Source organism: Oryzias latipes, chromosome 4, assembly GCF_053564925.1.
Source record: "Oryzias latipes strain Hd-rR chromosome 4, Olatipes_Hd-rR_3.1".
Classification (NCBI taxonomy): Eukaryota; Metazoa; Chordata; class Actinopteri; order Beloniformes; family Adrianichthyidae; genus Oryzias; species Oryzias latipes.
Window position 1 is genome coordinate 35,111,829 of NC_136240.1, and position 21,771 is coordinate 35,133,599.

Here is a 21,771-nt window from a genome sequence, read left to right on the forward strand (position 1 = left end):
AGAAACAGAAGAGAAAAAGGTTTAACAGATTTTCTGAAGGACACACATGGATGTTTATATTCATATAGTTTATATAATGTATATCAAACTGAAACTATTACAGCATCAAACTTATTAAAAACAAGAAAGAAAAACAGGGAAATCTGTCAGTTTATGGAGCAGTGGATGCTAGAAGCAGGACCCCCCCCCCCTTAACACAACAGCAAGAGATGAGGGGGGGGGGCGTTGGGACAGGACCGGAAGGAAACGGTGGGAAAAGTTTAGATGGTGGAAATGCAGATGGAAAGCTTTCAAAGAGCAACACCACTTCAGAAGATTCTTTTTTGTTTTTAACTTTTCCCGCCCAAAGACAAAAAATCGTGTTCCTAAAAAAGGAAAAACTAAAGCGTGTTAAATGAGGAAACCAGGAAAAAGTCCATGTTTTTTTTATTTTATTTCTTTTTTTAAATTTTCTTTAGTGACAAAGACTTGTCTTTTCAGTCTCTCAGTGCTGTTTTTGTCTGCAGATGCATTGTGGGAAGTGTGACTCAGCAGTTTTGGGACATGGCGCTGTGAAGAGACGGGCCGCTTCAGGGACGGTGGAGGTTTGGCGGTGTGCTTGTGGTACCGCCTCTGCTCCTCCGTGAACTGCGACCCGACCGAGGGCAGAGACGTGTGTGTCGCTGAATGGACATGTGTGTGTGGGTGTGTGTGTGTGTGTGGGTGTGTGTGTGTGTGTGTGTGGACGCAGACTGGAAGGTAATAGGCCGTGCTCGGTGACTTTTGTGCGTCCGGTCAGTTCATCAGTCCGTGGATGCTCACAGCCACGACGGCGTCAGTTCCTACTCTTTAGCCTCCAGGAAGAGCGTCTCCTGAGGAAACAGCTTGGCCTCCATGAGGGTCGACCCGGGTTCCAGCTGGGTGATCTGGGGGGAGACAAGACGACGCCCATCAACACCCAAAACAATAAATCTTTGAATGACTAAAACACTATAAACCTGTAAGCTTGATTTATGTAAAAACAGCTGGGAAATCAGATTTCTGGCCGCGTAACGCCAGTGGGGGGCTCCGCCCCTCGCAGCCTCCGGCATCCCTCTGCGACCGTCTGGCCACACCCTCTGGTCCTCAGACTGCAGAAGAGTGTAGCTTTGTGCTGCACTGGTGTCGTGTGTTATTATTCTAGCAGCTTGTTTAAAAAAAGTTCAGGTCGTAATGAGAGCGGCGGCTTTGCTTCCTTGGCGTTTGTTTTCTTAAAAGACGCTTTGATTTAGAGAAAATAATGAAGATTTCAGAACCAAGTGTTTGTTTGTGTGTGAGTGTGTGTATAGGTGTGTGTGCTACCAAGGGGAAATGAGAACATTTTTTTCTTTAATAATGATTATGTTCAGCTGGGAAAAGGTGGTGGGGTCCCCAACCCTTGGGTGGTGGACTGGCACCGGTCCGTGAGTCACTTAGAACCCGGCCGTAGACAAAAAAAAACCTACTGGATTTTCTGCCTTGGTCACATGTCCTAAATACGTTTGCTGCCTTCTTGAAGACTCACTCCGATGAAATTTGTGACAAGGAATGAGATTGAATGTTTCTGTCATAAGTGACCATGATAGAACCGGGATGGCGCCCTTCAAGGTATCGATTATCAGAAACTAATGGACGGCGTGGGGTTAATTTCTGATCATGGATACATCATGTTTATGACACAATTACCAATATGAAGCCCATTGACATTGAACATTGTTGTAAATATTGGGCTAAAGAAATAAAATGGAATGGAATTGAATCTGTTCAGAAGTATAAAAAATGTCCTTTATAGTGGAGAAATACACAATGATTTAAAATAATAGAATATTTAAAATATTGGTTTATGTAAAGGACACTGTAATGTTGACTATTAGATTTTAGACTTTGATTCATTGAATCTTCATTTGTTAAATGTCTGCAGACATTTTCAGACCATCTTTTTTAACTACATTCTAAATAAAAGCATTTTTTTTCTAAATTAGATTTTTCACAGACCAGAAGGTTTGAATAAAAATGAAAGATGAACTTTGGCCTTGTTTGGATCGGTCCAAAACTGGTCCTACAAAAGGTTGGGGGCCATCGGTTTAAAGGACAGAAACAGTCTGAGCGTAGAGGAATAATACAGAGCCACCCACAGCGGAGCAGATCCAGTTAGGAGGCCGTCTGACCGACCTGTGTTTTTGAAAACAGGACAATCTGACTCTCCCTGACACCCACCACCTCCTCTCTGTGCGCCTCTTAGCTTATGTGAGCTAATCACTGCTGGGGTAGTGTTACATCAGGCCAATCTAACACCTGGGCTGACGGGGCGAGGCGGCGTGACACGGAGATGTGTCCAGGGCTTATCTAATGACTGCTGCATTAGGAATCCTACTCGAACCTGGCAGCGGGATAATTAGCCCGCCGCCTCTTCTTGCTGTTGAAGGTCAAAGGGCCGAGACGAGCGCCGTAAAGGTCGTTTCTCCCAACAAGCAAAGTCTCCCTCGGATGAAGCGAGACCTCGGCCCAGGAGCCGAGCCACGTCTCTCTCTGATGGTTTTCACCACATCTCTCACAGTAATTGCTTTCACTTCAACAGAATCCTTTTAAACGCCATTTTTTATCTAAAGGGAGGTGGACTGTAGGAAAAGGTTAAAAGGAGGAGAAAAGAGGGCGAGCGGATGAGGGGAGGGGGTGACGATGACATATCAGCAACACATAGCCTTTCCATCTCCCAAAGGTGTTTTGGAAATGTCACACCAAGTGCATGCTGGGATCTTTGACTCCACATTTTTTTAATCTCGTCCTCATTTCAAAGTGTCATTTAGGCGCTTGACTTCCCTGCGGGTTTCTAGGCGGGGGGGGGGGGGGGGGGGGGGGGGGCTCTGCTGCGGGCAGGGAGGGGCGCCGCAAACATATCCCATCCCAGCGGCGAGGACAAACGACCAACAGGGCCGCTCTGTTGCGTTTCCCACCTCGGGAGCGGGGCGCCACCGATGGCTGCCATGCTAATGAACCCGACAGGCTGTTGTGACACCACAGCATCAGGTAAGGGTAAATGAGGCTTTGGGGTGGAGCAGGTGTGTGCGTGCGCAGATGCAGAGAACAATCAGGACGGCGCTCAGAAGATCACCGGGGGAGGAGGAGGAGGAGAGAGCAGCATCTGACTCTGAAAGAGAAAGATGCCACACTGACACAGGAGACGGGCGCCATCGGTGTTTGTTTACATTGTTATCCAATTAACAGACCATACGCATGGAGGCATCTGTCAACAAACAAAGCTGTTGTTTTGCTGTGCTCTGCCTAAGCCATCCTCTCTCCTCTGCAGCCTCCACAGCCATGCATACATGCATATATGCATGTGTACACAGGTCAGACTCAACCAGCTTCCAGCTCTGTCATTAACTTTCTCCACACACGTTTGAATCAACCTTCAGAAATAAGGAATTGTGTAAAAATTGTCCTGTAGCGACACATTCATGAGAAAAAAATACCCTGGATAGAAAGTTAGGCTGGGCGGTGGGACCAAAAGATCAAATCTTTTGATTTCAAACCAAATTACAAATGACAGAATCTACTTAACAAAAACTATCATTTAAACATCTTTGGAAGTTGGGCTGAACACAACTAAATAAAACCTGTAAAAATGTTTGTAAAGCAATAAGGTCGGTGTGTTTTGTGAGCTGCCGTCAGCTTGATCATCTCATAAAGAGAATCCGAATTGCTTCCCTACCCTCAACTTCGATCCCCCCAAGCAGCGAGATACAGAAGAAACTAGACGGAGAAAATCCACGGGTTGAATGCAATATGCTGAATGAAACTGAAACTAAAAGGGTAGCAATTGGCAATAAATAAAAAGTTAAATAAAGAAACGATCAAAGTTGACCATAAATAAAGTAAAAACAGCAAAATAACAAAAAAGATATGTTTGTAAAAAATGTCTGAGCCGGGTTTCGAACCAGCGAGCTTCTGTTCCAAGGATCCCCATTTATTTCAATGGAGGCAAAAATCCTGGAATATCTGGAAAAGTTCAAGGATTTGAAGAAAACAAAAGTCACAGCTGGAAAAAGCTGAAAGAGCTGAACATTTGAATAGTTGAACGGTTGAAATAGATGAAAACTAGTGGGAGGAGTTAAGAGACAAAACATGGAGGTAGATACTAGAATAAAGAAAGAAACATTAAAACAATGGGTTGAATTCAACTAAATAGTCTTTAAATTTGGAGGACACATCTCAAGGGGCTTATCCTACGAAAAAATAAATTGACATTTGGACCAGTGACCACATCAATAGTCACCTGTCATCTAAGTTTCTCGTACAGCTGCCAGTGGTTTTATAACTTTAAAAAAAGTCATTTAAAATCAAAAAGTCATTCAAATTTCATCTTGATTAATAAAAAAAATACATTTAAATGCAACGTCTGTGCTTTAGAGCACACCTACGTAAAGAAATGCGTTTCTTCTCCGCCCACAAGCATGACGCAGATCACCCTACCAGCAGAGGGATGCAGTCGCTACGCCTCCCTCAAATAAATAACTTTTGGACGCCACTACAGCTTCAAATATAATTGGAGCAACAGGAAGGAGCCAGAGGGGCAGGAAAGTGATTTGGATGCAGCCTTTAAACATTTCTGTATTTGACAGAGTGCCTCTGTTTCAAATTTGTCGTACTCCCACGTTAGGTAGCAAAAGCAATCGAACAGATTTGTTGTTTTTTGGTGGTTTGTGGCTCCAGGTCTGACTTCAGAAAACTGTCCCAGTTCCATAGACCCAAAGAAACTGCTCCTGTTTAAGGAACAAGCGTCTCCTCGCTAGCTGCCATTTTACCGTCTGCAAGAAAGCGGGTGGGCTGACTTTACTCCGGACAACAGAAGCCCAAGAAAGCAGAGCGCTGGCAAGATAAAATCCAGATTTACCCCCAAAATAAATCTTCCTAAAAAAACTAATTCAAATTTATTCCTAAAATCGATTTATTGCCCAGCCCTAAACTTCCCTTTATAACACGTGAAAAACCATTGAAAAGTCAGAAAAACTGCAGAGCTCTTCAGTACAAAGCCTCACTTTAAAAACTGGATCACAACCAGAGGACAGATGGTGCTTTTCTCTAATCTTTGATATTCTGTCTCTCTTTCCTTCTAAAAAAAATTACAAGGAAAAATGTTAGCAGCTGATACCCACCGTGAGCTTCAGCCGCTATTAGATAGACTCCAACAGAGTCGATTTTACTAACTAAGAGTTCCACATCCGTCCAGAAACCAAGAAAAGCTCGCCGATAACGGGGGGGGGGCACTCAGCAACATGGAGCGGTGAAAGGAAAGAAAGGGAAAATAAACACAGGCCCTGGAGATGTCCGTTTCCAACGTAATCAAACGTGCAGCTGAAATAACGCATTTTTAATGAAGCCATTACAGGCCCTGCTATGTTAATTAAAACCAAATAAGTTGTCTGTTTTAGAGCAGTGTTGTCAAGTGTTTATTTGGCCCATTACAAAAGCAGTGGGAGATCATTATCCGCTGCCAGGAGCGTTGACAGCGTGTAGCGTTGGGGCGTGAACAGAGACGGACAGAAAGGAGTTCGGCACTTCAAAGGGGGGGACACAGCCGGGACGAGGGGTGGGGGGCGTTGGGAGAAAGTAGTGAGAGGTGGCAAAGGGAGGAGAAAGGCAGGAGAGCATTGTGGCGGGGGGGGGGGGGGGGGGGGGGTAGGTATATGGCTAAAAAATAAAGTGATTAAATCAAAAACAACTGTGGGGAAAACCGTTAAAAACATTGGAAAAGTTCAGAAAGATGTGTTTGCATCCAAACCAGTGAATCTATTCATCAGCATCAGAGCCCATGTGATTCATTTTTCCTGTTTTTTACGTGTTCTTGTGGCATTTTCTCATTATGGAGAACATACATCAAGAGAATTGAGCTCAAATTTCAATTCTGAGTATATTTTAGCCTACTGTTAGGTTGGGGGGTGTGAGGAGCTGTCAGGTAGCAGGAGAGCCTGTAAACAGAGAGCTCTCGGCAACGGGGAGAAGAAGGGGGCGGAGTTGCTCTGCACCAATGGGCCCCACTCACAACCGCTCTGCTCTGCAGAAACTATGTCATTGAAAATGACGGCATAGATATAATTAAAAGACCACTGGGAACGCTTTTACAATATATCAAGATGCATTTTTTAAACCCCTTCACACCTTATGTCCATAATTTGCAGCAAACCATTGAACCCAGGACTCAATTTAGCATCACCCTAAAAGAAAAATACACTGACAAATATTTTTTTATACAGTTGGGAATAAATTCAGGCACCCGAAGAGGTTAAATGCAGCTGTCCTGCAAACAAACCCCTAAAAATAATTCCTTCTCCTACATCAGCAGAACATTTAGGATTTAGCATAAGAAAGTCAAAAAAGACCATTTATTTAAAACTTAACAAATTTTTCTGTTTTAAAAAAAGTTCTTAAGTTTAGCGCAACATAAAAAACAAACAGTAACACAAGATTTTGGGACTAATCTGATGTTTTTTTGATGGTGAAGCTGAAAAGAATCAAATGTAAATATGTACTATTTTACTTACATTGGGTACAGATTTAAGATCAGCTGAGAAAACATCATTTGTTCAGGAAACTGATGTGAACGCAGCTTCACTGTGAATAAAAACCTTTCAACAAAGAGCTTGCCCAGCTTCCAGTGAGTCCAGCAGATTGAGAGACAACAATAAACTAAAGCAGCCGCTTCAACATCTGCAGGATCCATCCCGTATGGAGCCAGGCTTTCCTCTGCGGCTGTGTGTTTGTTCTGTAGCTCACATTCACTGCAAAAACCACTTTGGCAGCCTCCCGCCAGAGCTGCAGGAACGATTAGAGGACGGTGAAAGAAAGAACAGTATCACGGCGAGGAAACGAATACACTTGTTTGACATCGTTTGGGGTTTCTGCGAGCGGCCGGACGGGACGAGCGGCGCTGATGGTTTTACCTGCAGTCACATGCAGGAGACCTCCAGCCTTTCAAAAGCTGTGCTCAACAAGTACCAAAGAATAGACGAGGGGGATTCTTGAATGAAATGTGGACAACGGAGGCATCCCCCTCCTCTTCCTCCAACTCGCTGATAGTCATGCAAACGGGTGAGTTTGCTGAGCACGGCTAAGCCTGGTACAAATGATGCCAGTGTAAGGCCTGCTGTAGTGAAGGCTGAAGAGATTAGCCGCCGATACCAAATGGCGAGGAGGACCTCCAGTCCTGAACGTGAAGACGTTCAGTCAGAGACCTGCAGGAAAGCCGACGCAGCTTCACCTAGAAACGCCCAAAACTGACGGTACCAGATACGTACGGTTTATTTTAGCATCTTTGTCCGATCACAAAGACAGAAACAGTGGCAGAGCAGAAAGTTTCAGAGGAAGAAAGGGGAAGGAGGTTTCCAGAGTTGTGGCGCATTACAAATGCAATAGTGGTCTATCCTCCATCCCCTGATCCTGGCAGAGCAACAGTGAGAGCGTCTGGACCCGGTGGAAGCTTTCGATGCTCCCTCTCATTTAATTACAACAGAGAGCTGCAGGATTAGACGGGGGCCTGTGTTCACAGCCTCATATTGGCACTGTCACCGAGCTCCTTCCCTCCCCCCCCAAATCTCTCGCCTTTCTGCTTTCTGGAATAATCTACCATCTCCTACTTTTTAATATCTTCTCCATCCTTTTCTCTTTCAGATTGTTTCTCTGCTGAAATCTTCCCTTTGTTCCGGCTGGTGTGTTCCCGTCCTCCTCCAGCTTCTCCTCTAATCCTCCCATCCGGTTTTCTCTGGAATTTCATCTGAGATGCAGACACATCTTTATCTCTGTCTCAAACACATGTTTACTCTTGATTATAAAGAGACAACTGTGAATCCTTTAAGTGACAAAGTTGTGATTGGGGCATGTGCCTGCTTGAAAATATTTGTGCATGTGTTGCATCGTGACGACATGGAGTGCGAGCTACGTGTTAATGGGAGCGTTACTTGGAGGTGATTTTTTATTTTTTTAATGCCTTCGACTGTCTCTCCAGACTGCGGTGGCACACTGCCTGGGCAGGCCCGTGCACGTGCACACACACACATACACACACACACCCCTTCATGGAAATTCAGCAGCACGGCTAATTAAACTGGTGCTTAAAACAGTCCTCATTAGCCTGCAGTCAGAGAGCGTGGCGAGCGAGTCCTCTAATGACGGATTGCAGCTCTTCCAGTGCTGCCAGGCTTTAACAGAAACACCACAGAGAATACTTCTGTTAGTTCTGACAACTGTATCCTAACAGTCGTGGAGCGCTGCGCGCACGGCCGAGCGGCGCTCGTAAATATTCACCGAAGAGCAGCGGTGAGCAGGTGCGCGGATAAACGGGCGGCTTAACTCTCGCCGTCACAGGTGCAAGCAAACAAAGGCAGTGACACAGCCACACTGCAACTGCTCCAAAACAGAACAGGAAGTGAAATGATTCAAAAAGCCAGAGACTATCGTTTGTCCTCTGTTAGCTCAGGTCTGACTGGAAGAGCCAATGACGGACGGAGAGAGCTTCTGTTGAAACGCCATCGTCAGAGTCCTTTACACGCCCAGCAGCTGAGCTGTGGTCAATGTCCTTCTTTTATGATCCGTTCCCGATCGATTAACATTTTCAGCAGACTTCAGTTATTTCAGCCAATCTGGAGTCAAAACATTCAGCTTCTATTTAAGGATGTCTGTACTTTAGGTTTGAAATGATGACGTCATCCTGAGAGCGTCTGAAACCGTTTTCTCCTGAAAAACAAACTCTGATCATCATATATAAAATACAAGATGCTTCGTTTTTAGAAACCAAGTTGTCCACCTGATAAGTTATTCATTTAAGGGCTTTGATTACTGCATTTTGAGCATTACATCCAAGTCTTTCATCATTATCAGTTATTACCCTTTACTTTTCAAAAACCTTACAGGATTCAAATTAATTCTTTTTATTTTGGATTCAATGATTATTTAAGAGCTATTTATTGTGGCAGCTCATGCAGTTATTTTTTTGATAGAAAATTTAGAATAAAAGTTATTTGGAATATCATTTTAGTTTTTTTCCATCTAAGTTTGAGTGGGGGGGTTCCAAAATGTCAGAAAAGATTTACTCAGTAGTTCACCGAGCTTCTCCTTCAGAGGCGATTCTGCGCCAAACAAGCTTTGTTTTGGTGTTTTTTACATTTTCCAATTATGCTTTAATCACATTTATACCACTTTGATGCTTTTTTTTTAATTCCCTCAAAATGTTACTTTTTTCTTTGGTTTCCTTCTATTCTTTGATCTGCAGAGTCCATCTCCATAAACACAGCTGCAGAAACACACCAGGGTTCATTTGCAGTGAATCGGACCGCGGGCCACTTGCTTAGTCTCCACCGGAGTTCAGGTGAGCTTCCACACCTGGTAAATCTGGTGGACTCTCTGCAGAAATGAAGTCTGGTACAGATCAAAGTCAAAGTGTTCTGAGATAGCAACCAACTTTCCTCCCAGCTGATCTGGAGATCGGATTTAAAGGAAACGGTTTGTGTTTTGCTCTGAAAACGTGACGGCAGAAAAATGCGTGTATGGCGTAGTTAAAGTAGAGAAGGTTTAGCAGTATTTACATTTCTACGAGGGAAAGTGGTGAGGAGCTTGAATTCTTCAAAGGGGTATCCTTTGGAGGCCACGAAGTCGAAGAGGACCTGGAGCTTACAGCTGCTCAGGAAACGCCTCTCCAAAAACTCGCCGCTTGGTGTCCGGATTCTCAACTTGCTGATCTGCTCTCCCGATTCTTCATCGGGTTCTGGAGGTAAAGCCTGCTCCAAAGACAAGCGGATCGCCTGAAAACAAGAAACACAAAGGACATTTCAGCTCTTTGACCAAACAACATCCTGGTGCTGCACAAAAATGACACATTTTTCTTTTTCATAATAGAATATTTTATTTATATATGTGGTTTTAACTGCAGTTGTAATTACAAAAACACCCACAAAGATCCCATCATTCCCAGCTGGTCTAACTTTAGATTCACGTGGACACAAAACACAAAAACATGCACAAGATGAAAACTGAATAAAAGCCAGCGACTTTTCATTAATTCTTCCCAAATACAGAAGGGAAAGAAAAAAAAATCCGTGTTTATATAAAACTTGCACCAAGACTCAAGAGTAACACTGGCAGCCACACAGATGATGACACACTATCTAAACACATGTGAAAGGCAAGCCAAGAAGTTGTTCCAAGAGTATGATGGCTGCGCTTCAGCTTCACATTAATTAAACAATCATTTTGTTCGAAGAATGTTATTAAATTAGCTGTCCTGCGTCTCACCCCGCTCCCTTAAGCCTGCAGTTGCTTACAAGGTTGCCATATCAGTGCGCTCAAAGAGCCAAGCGTAGTTTGCCGACGCTTTTTTGCTGTTTGCTCTCTCAGGCAGACTCTGATAGTGTCTCAGTGACACTAGTGATTGTTTTAAAGCCTCGTTTGAGGAGATTTCATCTGCAGCAAATCTGACCAATACTTCCTCGACAAAAGCAGAAGGGGGGCTTTTTCACGCACAAAGACAAACGCAAACTTTTCACAGCAAAGTTAATCAACTCTCCTGAGCTGTAAAAAAGGTGCTTGTGCTGCTCCCCGGAGCCTTGCACTTCTTTCTGCTCGGCTCCCTCACCTCCTCCTCCCCTGCTTGTTGTTCCAGTTTGGCCGGCCTGGGAGCATATGCTGCGACAACACGCCCCGGCTTTATTTACACACCATAATGCAATTATATTTCATAAGAGTGTACAACAGTAGCTCATTAGCAGCTTCTGGTGTTGGGTGGGCAGGGTGGGGCGCGTGCCGCTCCGCCGTCAGGTCCCTTAGGTACACGAACTGATGCTGACTTGAGTTAAAGGGCCGCTCGGGGACAAAGACGCACTCATAACAGACAGGAGTGTGCACTGCTTGAGAGTCGACCACAGACACAAGCGTGAAGGGAGAGGGAGAGGTAGCGTCCCCAAAGAAACCGGGACACGCGTCTGGCAGAGCCTCGGGCCTCGGTGGCTCCACGCAAATAATCAGGAGCATCTCTGGGTCTATTCATGTGGCTGCGCTCGGCTAACCACAGAAGGCAAACAAATAACGAGAAGGGGGAAGAGGAACACCAGGCAGCCACACAACTGTATGCTAAGACCCCATAAAAGAGGTAAATAATAATGTCAGCTCCCATACAAACCCCCAATTCACAGCCTCCTGCTTTCATCTTGGTTTTCTTTGCACAAAATCACAGAGGAGGCCTCCCCATCTCTCCGGTGGCTACTGCCGTTTCCGTTGTGTTTGCAGGTTTTCTTCAGACTCAAGTGGAAACTCTGAACAAACTGAATCCATCCATTTCCAGAGATTGACTCAATGTTTTTAGACGGGGGAACAACATTGGGGCCTGTCTTTAATGCTACAGCTGAGGAGCAGACAGATCCCTGTGACGGACACTTTATGGAGATGAAATAAAACCTGGCTCCTGTCGTCATCCAGTCAAACAGAATTCATGAGTTTGAACCATTGACTGTATAGAGAACTGGACTTAGTGGCCCCTCCCCCCTGGCGTTCCAAGCAAGAAATACCTGCTGGCTCCAAGAAGCCAAAGCGCCAAAGACTTCTATTGAGGGATGAACAGTTATTCCTCATTGTGTTTGTCAGACTAATCATTCTTCTTCTGCTACCTTTTTAAAACGTTCTTGTTAATCCTCCTTTTTTCACGATATTTTATAAAAGTAGGACTACTCTCTTGGTTGCTATGGCCGACCAATCACTGCTCACGACACCGTCTGGCTCCAATGTGGCGCCGTCTGTTTTGCAAAAAACAGCGGCGTGAATTGACTTCATTTCGTAAGACTGTAGTCACACGGAAGGGGAGCACAGGTGAGTCTAGCAGTTCCTTCGAGGCTCTCATGGTCACCTCAGGGGACGCCATGACATTGGAGCGTCCCGTTGTCGTGCATGAGGCAAGTGTATCGCAAAATAGCATGTGTAAGGATAATGTAATGCATGCACTTGTGACGTACAGGTGATGCAGCTGAAAGGAGCCCTTCTGTCGCTCTCTAGACATTAACAGGGCGCTAGTACTGACCCGATACTGACTGCGCACAAATCCTATACTCAAGGGTGTGCACGTGAAGCGCGAGTGCCTGGATCCCCACACAAACTAAGCTTTGATTGTCTAATTTCCTCACTTCCAACAGTCGGGCTGCACTAATGGGCCCCTGGCGCAGTGAGCAGGATTTGGGGGGCTTGAAAGGTGGAAAAAAAAAAAAATCGCACCACGTGACCTACTCTCCCCTGCTAACCCCTACTTTACCCATAAGTGTTTACTACGCCCACGGCATGTCCATAGAAAAAAAAACATGTGCACAAACACTTTTGCTCTACCGGTTCACCAAGTGGTCTACGACCTGCATGCCCTGTGCAGATGGGCCCATTTTTTACCCCCAGACGGCCTGTATCCTCCCGTAATGGCAATTGTGTCCAAGGCATAAACCATTTCTCCATTTCTCACCTAGTCCAGTTCTCATTTAAGTCAATGGCTTGAACTGGATGCTGCTTCTTAATTCAGTCGATCCCAGCGGACAGATAATCTGACCTACAACCAGAGTTGATGGGAAACACCTTTATCACAGCCTATTCTTTTTTTAAAGCATGAAGGATTGGTTTTAAAAAGTTCTTTAGAAACAAAAATTGTTGTAAGAATGAGCTGTTTGATTAATATTTTACAAGGAAGGGATTTGTATATAAAATATAATTTTGTATTTAAAAAAAACAACATTGATGAATTTGTTCTAAAACTGGTTAAACGGGTTTTCTTTTGACATGAAGACTTGAAAATAAAAATAGTTTAATTACTCTTTAAAAAGGAAATCATGTAGAAAAAGCACCAATTTAGTCAAAATGGTTCATATTTCTTAATGTAACAGCAGAACGCATATCTGAAAAACAACAAAACACCAAATATGTAATGAAAAAACTATTAGCACGGTGACGGGACAGACAATGTAGTGTTTGTGAACGCAGAATGGTATGCGGACTGCAGCAATATAATTAAGATGGGCGGGTTTGTGACTCCTTTGTTGTCGAGTGTTTAACTTAAGTGACAAATCATCCGAACGGGCCGGGTCGCCCAATATCTCCCAGCGTTTGCAGGCTCTGCTGTTAGGTAAACAAGCACCAGCGAGGACCACGCCGTGTTACTCCGTACTGGAGTACCGGCTCCATCCTGACAATTATTTTCCTGTATGCATGACATTGTGTCTGCCCGTATGCATGTGCGTGTTTGCCTTCCATTCACCTGTGAGTGTTTACTTAGATTGTGTGTGTCCACACTGTGCACAAGCCCGTCCACAGGACGGCCTTTTGTTCACTCAGTCTGAATGTAAGGCTGTGTGCTTTAACAGTTAAATGGGACAATGATTGTGTGGAGGTTGACATTTACACGAACGAGCTGTAATTAGAAATATTCGCTCCTCTGAAATGGATATTTTCGTGTAAACCCAGACTGCCCGGGCTCCGGTGGACAGTCGGGTTTCAGGCAAACCACAATCTAATTGACGAGACAAAGAGACAGAAACACAGCAGCACAATTCAGACAGTCACTGCACGCCGGCAGAACCTATTACCGTTTAGCTTTGCACTGCTAACAATGCCGAATGTGACAGCTGTGCTTACCTCCTTCTCCTCCTCCTGTTCTTTCCTCATCTGCTCCAGGCGTACCTGTTCTGCCTCCTCTCGCTCCTGTGCTTCTCTCTGCCGAAGCAGGAAGAGGTTTCATTCAAAGAGTTCGAACATTTAATGGAAGTCATTCAAAAAGCAGCTATCGTATAGGCAGAGATAAAACCCGGTTGGTCGGATTTAAGGATAAGAAGCTTGAGACCAGACGGTTGTGGGGATTTACTCCGTACCTTTTTACGGTCGGCCTCTAGAGACAAACGGTAGGCTTCGTCCTGCTCCCGCTTCACCGTTTCCCTGGCCTCTCGCTCATCCTGCAAAGCGGGAGAATCAAAGTTGTGTCCATTAAAAAAAAAAAAAAAACCCACACACAAAACGGAAAACAGAGGAACAAAACATCTAAGCTGTGGGGCCACTTACAGAAGGCAGGAAGAGAAAGAAAATGCAGCCTGTAAAGTGTGGTGATGTACAAACATCAACTATGAAAGAGTAGCACTAGAGTGGAATTCATTGTGGCTGGGATGTCATTTAACAGACCCTGAACCTCTTTTATGTTTCTTCATCTCAGTTTCACCCTCCCTTTCCCTTTCATTCATTCTGCCCCTCTCTTCCTGTTTGTACAGAGGGAATAGGCCTTTCTCCTTCTACCTGCTGTGGCTACAAAGTGTTTTATAAAGACCGTGTCTACATACGAGGATCCATTGTGTTAACGTCGCACAGCCATTAGTTCCCCGTTTTCTGAAGGCTCCCGCTGTGCGCCGGCCCGGATATGACAAAGTAGGCTTATTGTGACCATCAGAAGGCGACTGAGCAGAAAAGCGGTGGCTGAGCCCAACGACGGTGCGGATTGTTGCATTGAAACAGAACATGCAAAGATACATTTGTGCTTTTGACCGACATAATGGAGCAACGGTGAAAGGAAACTGTAAAAAGAATAGCGGGACGAGACAAAAGCATCAAAAACGCCTACTGTCAACAGACGGACCCGAGTCACGCAAACAGGTCACACAGCAGTTCATGAAGTAGAATGGACTTCAAAGGGTTTAACCAAAGAAAAAAACAATAATAAAGCAAAATTGTTCATATAAACCTTCCACAAGTCATACAATCTAAACCGTTTAAAAGTACAATAAAAATAGCAAAAGCATTACGTTGATTTTAATAGATTTTGATCGTAGTTATTCACATTATGAAGTCATCTTCCTGCACAAAACACCTTTTTTGTGTCAAATAAAATCCAGGAAGTCATTAAAATACAAAGACGACACAGAACTGCTTCAAAATGTCAATGAAGATTTCTTCAGTTTGCGTGTGAGAAAAATATTCGCCAGTTATTTCCTTTTTAGTGAGAAACATTTTGAGTCATAGCTGCATTGTTACAGTTTGTCTTGGTTGACTGACTCTTCGGCTCCTTGAGATAATCCACTGTGACACACGTCAAATAAAGATACATTGGTAATAGACGAGGAATGGAAAGAGTGACAGAGACGAGACACCAACGACAGAAAACACAAAAAAATACATAAATGTTCAGAATGCTGAAATCATGGGGGAAAAAAAACCCTGGTCTAGTGATTACACGAAAAAAAACTTTTTACAAAAAAGCTGCAAGCATTATTCTGCCGGGCGTTTTTCCAGGAGCTCTGAATTTCAACTTCGCTACAGACGAACATGTTTGTGTCGATTCTTGTTCATCCAGGTAGGTTCCAGTCATTTTTAGGCAAACGTTTCACATCTAAAAGTACAAACCAAGTCTAGTTGACTGATTGACCAGCACCCAACTACAAATCTGCAAGAGGAAAGACACCAAACGACTCCCAATCAAAGTCTTTATCACATCTGAATGGAAAGCTTTTGTGCTTTTTCCTCTGAATAAATCGTGCTTTACCTTCTGCGGTCTCGCAATTTAGCATACTCTTTAAAAACATTTTGTTAGGCACACTGGTCGCGTGTTCTGCATCCTGACTAGCTGTAGACCACTGTGGATCAATGTCCTCCACGCTGTGTCGGCTGTACAGAACATGTAGAGTTCATCAAAGCCAATCGTTTTCATTCTGTAACACTTTATTTTTCTATCAAGGTTCGATTCCCGCCTTGCCTGCCCGTGTGTCGAAGTGTCTTTGGGCAAGACGCTGAACCCCACCTTGTGTGTGTGTGTGACTGTAAAGCTTTGGGCCTTGTAGGTAGAAAAGCTCTATATACGCCATTCACCATAATGTTCCCGTCTGTCTGAGTAAAGTGTAATCATAGGTTATTTTTTAGAAGGTAACTAAACAAGTCCAACTCTGCAGCTCTGCTTCTTTTCAACACTTTCCCTTCGTTTTGGTAACACCACACCTGATCCAGGTTCTCCGTAGGAGGTGAGGAAGACCAGATCAAGCAGGGCCTAAGGACCAGAGCAGCGTGTAATTACTGATTGAAGTGACCCACTACAATGAAAGTGTGGTTTTCACATGTTCTTGTGGCATTTTTCTGATGGTGGGGGACGTTTAGGAACATTAGGATCAAAATTGCTTCTCTGTGTATTTCGTTATACAAACTGTTGAACATCAGGAGTAGTTGTAAAATGCAATTTGAAAAGGTTTGTATTTGTTATGTAGAAAATACGCTGGGCGGGAACAAGCTCCCCGCCCAAAGCTGCCAGCTACGGAAATTGGGGGCGCGGTGCCAATGGCCCCACTCACAACTCAAGAGGCAAATTTCTAATGAACTATGACAGTTCTGCACAATATGTCCAAGACAATATGTCTAGCAGACAAAAAAACCTAAGAAATATGAACACAAGACTATTTATGAATGTTCTAATGGCAAAAACTGAATGTAGATGCATTTTTTCTAAAGGAAAAGAATTTAACCGCAATGATGCACACTGGTTGTTTTTGCAGGGACTACTGGGAAATTTCCTAGGGAACTGGATTTTGGAATTGTGGATTCAGACGCGCGGACAAATTGGCAAACGCCCTATCAAGTGCAGTAAGCAGTGAGTGAACTCAGACAAAGCTACAGATTGAATGAGGCACAAAAACAGAGGAAATAAACAGTTTCTGCATTCAGGCATCAGCGGCTCTTGGCGTTTGGGAGCTGCTGATGCTTGTTTGGACGTCTCACTTTACCACAGGGTTACACATTCAACAAAAGGCTGGAACAGACCAACAACAAACAGGGTCAACGTGGCAGACAAAAGATTCTAAGAAGTGAAACATTTCTACACAGAATGGGCTCTAACCTTACCTCATCTTTGATGTCCTCTTGCTGTTGTGCTGTGAAGATCTCCATGGCTGCCATTAACCTCATCATCAGCTCATCCACTGTTGTATTGCCTAAGGTTAAAAAAAATCGTCCCATTCATTAACGTGTGTGTACATTTCATGGTAGTTAGTGGTGCTAAATGTTGTTTAAAAATGACCTTGAATAACGTTTAGAACTTCATTGGATGTGCGTTTTCCCATAACTATAAGGAGCAGGGGGAATTGGTCCGTGTTGTACGTCCGTATGGTTTGTGTCACCACGCTGCCAAAGTGCCTCGTGCACATGGTGAGTAACCTGAAAGACAAAGAAATGAATGAAACGCACTACTGCCACCATTAAACCCAATGCTCATCCACAGGATACGTCAGCTAACACACATTCCTGGAGCCGACACAAACGCACACACTTTATAAAGCTGCATCAGAGCACAGAAATACGCACAACTCCTGGCATTAAGGACTTTAAAACCAATTCTGCATTTTCTTATTCCATCAGAGTGACATGCTATCTCAATTGGAAGTAAAGAAGAATTAGTATTCCTCACCAGACGCCCAGAATTGATAGGGCAAGAGAGGATTTCTTATTCCATTACAAAGACAGAACTTTTTAAATTAACATTTCAGAGAGGGAAAAGGGTAGCAGGCAGCCAGGGCCCCACCAAGCTCCCTGTAAATGTCATAATATTAATGAATTGCTATAGACTGAATGCAAATATAGATTAGCTTTTTCTCCTGCCTTTTAATAAGATCTACTTTAATAACTGGGTAGTAAAAAGAGAGAAGTGATGGAATGGATAGAGAGACAGCGGGTCAGGGAAGGAAGGTGGATAAAAAAGAAGGAAGAAGCCCAAGAAGGAGTGTAACTCATTAAAAGAGAAAGTCAGAGCTGTGGGATGTGACCACAGAAGAGTTCACAGAGGAGAAGGCGGTCATGTGGCTCAAGCTGAAAATGTGGATGTTACAGAAAGAGGCCGACCAATCTAGAAACAGAAAAAGACTTTTCTAAACCTCAAACTACTGAGTGTTTCTGACAGATTATTTAAACCTGACATTTGCTCCTTCTCACCTCTGAACCCCGTTAGAAAACGATAACTTCCCACAGAGAAACTCTATTCCATAATGAAAGGGCGGACAACAATGGACACTACCTGAACAGGTAACCTCATTTTAAATCCTTTTTTTTTTGGTCCAACAGCTGAGCAGACAGATGAGAGCTGAACGCCTCTCATGGTGGACAGAGTTTACCGTCACAACAGTTGGTTCTGGATCTTTTAACACACTAGATGTGTATTTGTATGAACCCCCTTTTGTCATTTAGGCTAAACTTTATTGATTTTTATATGAATTACATTTGTATCCTTTTTTCGTTGGACCGGATGGAAAAAAAGAAGAGGAAAGAAGGGAGGGATGTTGGAGACAGGGGGTAAAAGAAATAGTTTTGCCTTAGTCACAACTGCCGTTACGGGTCGATTCCGGCTGTACAAAGCTACAGTTAAGCCATGAAATTCAGGGTGAACCAGTTATGTTTATGAAATAGTAGGACTACATGAAGTATATAGCTATCGATAGGTTGATAGTATTTCACCTGAAGCACAAGTATGGACACACTAAAGACGTCAAGCTATCAGGAAGTGAGGTGAGCATTCAGGTGTCTCATTCAAGCAGAATATAACCCGACAAAGAATGCAATCCGAGTCCGTCCCAGCCCACCGGGCTTTAGAACGAGGCTTGCTGAGAGGAGGAGAAACACCTGCAAGCAACTTGCAACTAATGTGTTTAGGGCTCTGCTTCAATGCCTAATGAGACTGACAGTTTCTAATTTGTCACCCGTCCCATCTCAGTATCTTCGTGCAGATGCAGACGCCAAAAGAGTTAATGTTTCTCTGGACTGTCAGTCCGCATTGCTTCACATCAATGTGGCGTATTAGGATGCGAGTTGACTGTCGAGACCTGACAGTTGCTCCAGTGAGCAGCTGATGACTCAAACTAGTACTGTAGCACTGCAGGGAATATTTGTGCCAGCCACCTGTGCTGGAGGTATGGGAACCGGACGCTCCGATTGCTTACTGTGTCGAGGACTCGCTTTCAGAGCAAGCGTGGGCGCGTTTTGCTTTTTTCAAATTTTGCTCATCATCTAAACCAGTTATATTTTCAATGTGGAGGATGTCAGAAGGAGCAGTCAGGCGTGGACAGAAAATATGCAGACGGGAAAAAAAAAACCTGCTCTAAAGTTAGCAAAGGTTACTTTGGTGCGACGCCGTTTGAAGAATCCAAATCTACACAAACCACTGCTAATTTGTCAACATTTTTCCCGCACAGACGGTAGCTAATGGGTCAACATTCACAAACACGCCCCGTTAATTTCCCACAAGTGGCAATTACGCTGGCATCTGATTAGGATAAAACATTCCAGTATCAGCAGGTTGACGACCTTCTCACACACACCATTAGGATATCTTTCCAACAGCCTGTTTGGCTAATGCCAATCATGGCTCACTTTGGATCAACCAGAGAGCGTGAGAATGTGGAGCAGTGAGCGTGTTACCTTGCACATGTGCATGCATGCGTTAGCAGCAAAGCTGCGACTGGCTGTGTGCAAAGAAAAGCTCCAGATGTTGCCGCTCTTTCAGTGCGCAATAAAAAGGCCCAGCTGGGGCAAAAAGCAAAGGAGGCCAGGGGAACAGAAAGGAAAAGGGAATGAAGGAAGGAGGGAATTTCTTTAAAAGGAATAATAAAAGGGGGTGACACCATGCTGGAAGTCTTTCTTAACACCACGGCTAGCGGAGGGCAGGCTCTGGATGGTTCAGGGAATGCAGACAGCATCATGACGCACAAATGAACATGAGGTTAGAAGAAAAATACTTTTGCATTAGGTTCTGCAAATGAGCATCTTCCAAATTCAACATCCTGTAGAAAATAGCAACTGTAGTTTGTGGACCAGCGCTGCTCGGAGCGGTAAATCTCTAAATCTTGACACTGGAGCTTTGCTTTCAGGACAAATAGAGACACAGAGATGTGTGGACTCTGAAGAAGTCCTTCATCTCCCACTGACCCTCTATTCAGTCAGCTTAGTCAAGATAGCCCAATCAGGGGCCTCCCCGTGCAAACACAACGCCTTTTGTTAGCACGCCACCTCCAAGCTTCAAAAAGAGAATGAAGCTGAGGGGAGAGTGAGAAGACAGAGATACGGGGTGTGAGCAGTGGACTGAGCGCTGAATGCCAGCAATTAAGGACATGTCAATCTGATTCTTAAATGCAGTTCATGTGTTAAATGAGGCTCCAGCATTTCTGTTAGAACTTCCTGCATACACAACAAGAGCGCGTTTAGATATTTTAACATGTCAAGTCCAAAATTCCTCAGTTCTAAAAAGGGAAAAACAGGAGGAGGAAGAGGGACAGATGAAAACCACATTAACCGTCTCTCTGGGGACAATTCATTATATAATACAAGACAAGATGACGGCACGCTTCAGACTCCAGCCATTTTCCCTGCATGGCAAAATCAGGCTCTTCTCATGGTGAGATACCTCAATATCTTCTTTATTACGTTCACCTCAGTATTAATGCAAACAGTCTGCTCTGCCAGACTGTCAGAAACGTATGAATAAAACATAAGCAGGGCTGCGGCGGGGCAAAAATAAAAAACCTTTTGGAACTTTTATGTGTTTCATTGTGATTGTCATCCATATTTTTAGCTTTTGTATGAAATATTGGATCCGTTTTGCAAACTCTCAAAGTTTACGAGATGGAAGTTTTAGAAACAAACCTCAAGCAGAATCTTTTGAACATAAAGGACCCAAAACTAACCCATAAACCTGACCCAGCATTGAATCCGTTTGTGTAATCTGTGATGATGGTTGGGAACCGCTGGGTCACCTGGCTTTGTTAGCTTCTTTAGTGACGTCCCAGGCCCACGTGATGAAGTTCTGGCTCAGGTAGGACACGATGGAGTCGGCGCACATCATTTGTGAGCAAAATACGTTGCTGAGAACACTGTCATCATTGTGGAGGTAGATGGCCAGCAGCTTTCTCTGTGGAAAAGCACAACAATCAAGAGTTAAGCAAAGATAGGAAAATACTTTATCCACTTATTATTTTTCAAACTTTCCTGATAAAAGTGAACTTTTTATTAAGAGAAAATAAACAAACATTGTGGATGTTATGTTTGTCTATAACATGCTTCTGAAAAAGCAGAATTACAGGCCAAAAATCAAATTTTCCATCATTTCAATCCAGACTGAACAGAGGGAATCTTTATTTGATTCTAAATAAATAAAAACTCAAGGAAATCTCTTTAACTGGAAAAATCTACTTATGTATTTGATTTGATTTATTGATTTATTTTAAGCATTGTAGTCAAAGCAATAAATAATTTACACAGATTTATCAAATTCATAACAGAAATGCTGAAATGCATAAATTAAAAAGACAGAAAATAAAAAAAAACAAAAGAATCATTTAAATCACGTTTGCTTGATTAAAAACAGTGATCATTAACTAAAGTCAAGTAAAGTTTGATTGATTGCTTAAAAAGGAGCAGGAAGAAGTGAGTTTATATAATCCCCCCCTTACTGAGTTCATCATTTGATAGTTTTTATAATCCAGTTCTGATCTCATAGATTCATTTCAAGTAACAAAATCCAGTGCTTAGCAATAATTGATTAAATAATCAATGGGTTTGCATTTTCCAAAAAAAATCAATTCAATTTCAATTCAATTTTATTGATCTAGCCCAATATGACAGCAATAGTCATGTCAATGGGCTTCATATCGGTAATTGTATCGTAAACATAAAATCATAAGGAACATGAAGTCATAGAATTCCATCCATTGAGGTAGTTTTTTTAGGAAAAAGCTTAAAACTCCTCTTTTTAGCTGA

The 21,771-nt window shown here is 43.4% G+C and overlaps 1 protein-coding gene across 1 annotated transcript in view; it reads right to left on the minus strand.

Annotated features, from left to right (window-relative positions):
• Positions 1 to 414: 414 nt before the first annotated feature.
• The window catches only part of faf1 (Fas (TNFRSF6) associated factor 1), a 60,555-nt gene continuing 39,198 nt past the window's right edge, over positions 415 to 21,771 (minus strand). Inside the window, exons 13-19 of the mRNA XM_004068368.5 lie at positions 20,769 to 20,923; positions 17,051 to 17,187; positions 16,876 to 16,964; positions 13,878 to 13,958; positions 13,645 to 13,722; positions 9,576 to 9,791; positions 415 to 905 (exon numbers count right to left, since the gene is read on the minus strand). Coding sequence (XP_004068416.1) covers positions 822 to 905; positions 9,576 to 9,791; positions 13,645 to 13,722; positions 13,878 to 13,958; positions 16,876 to 16,964; positions 17,051 to 17,187; positions 20,769 to 20,923 — 840 coding nt within the window. The 3' untranslated portion in view covers positions 415 to 821. The remainder of the gene's footprint in view (positions 906 to 9,575; positions 9,792 to 13,644; positions 13,723 to 13,877; positions 13,959 to 16,875; positions 16,965 to 17,050; positions 17,188 to 20,768; positions 20,924 to 21,771) is intronic.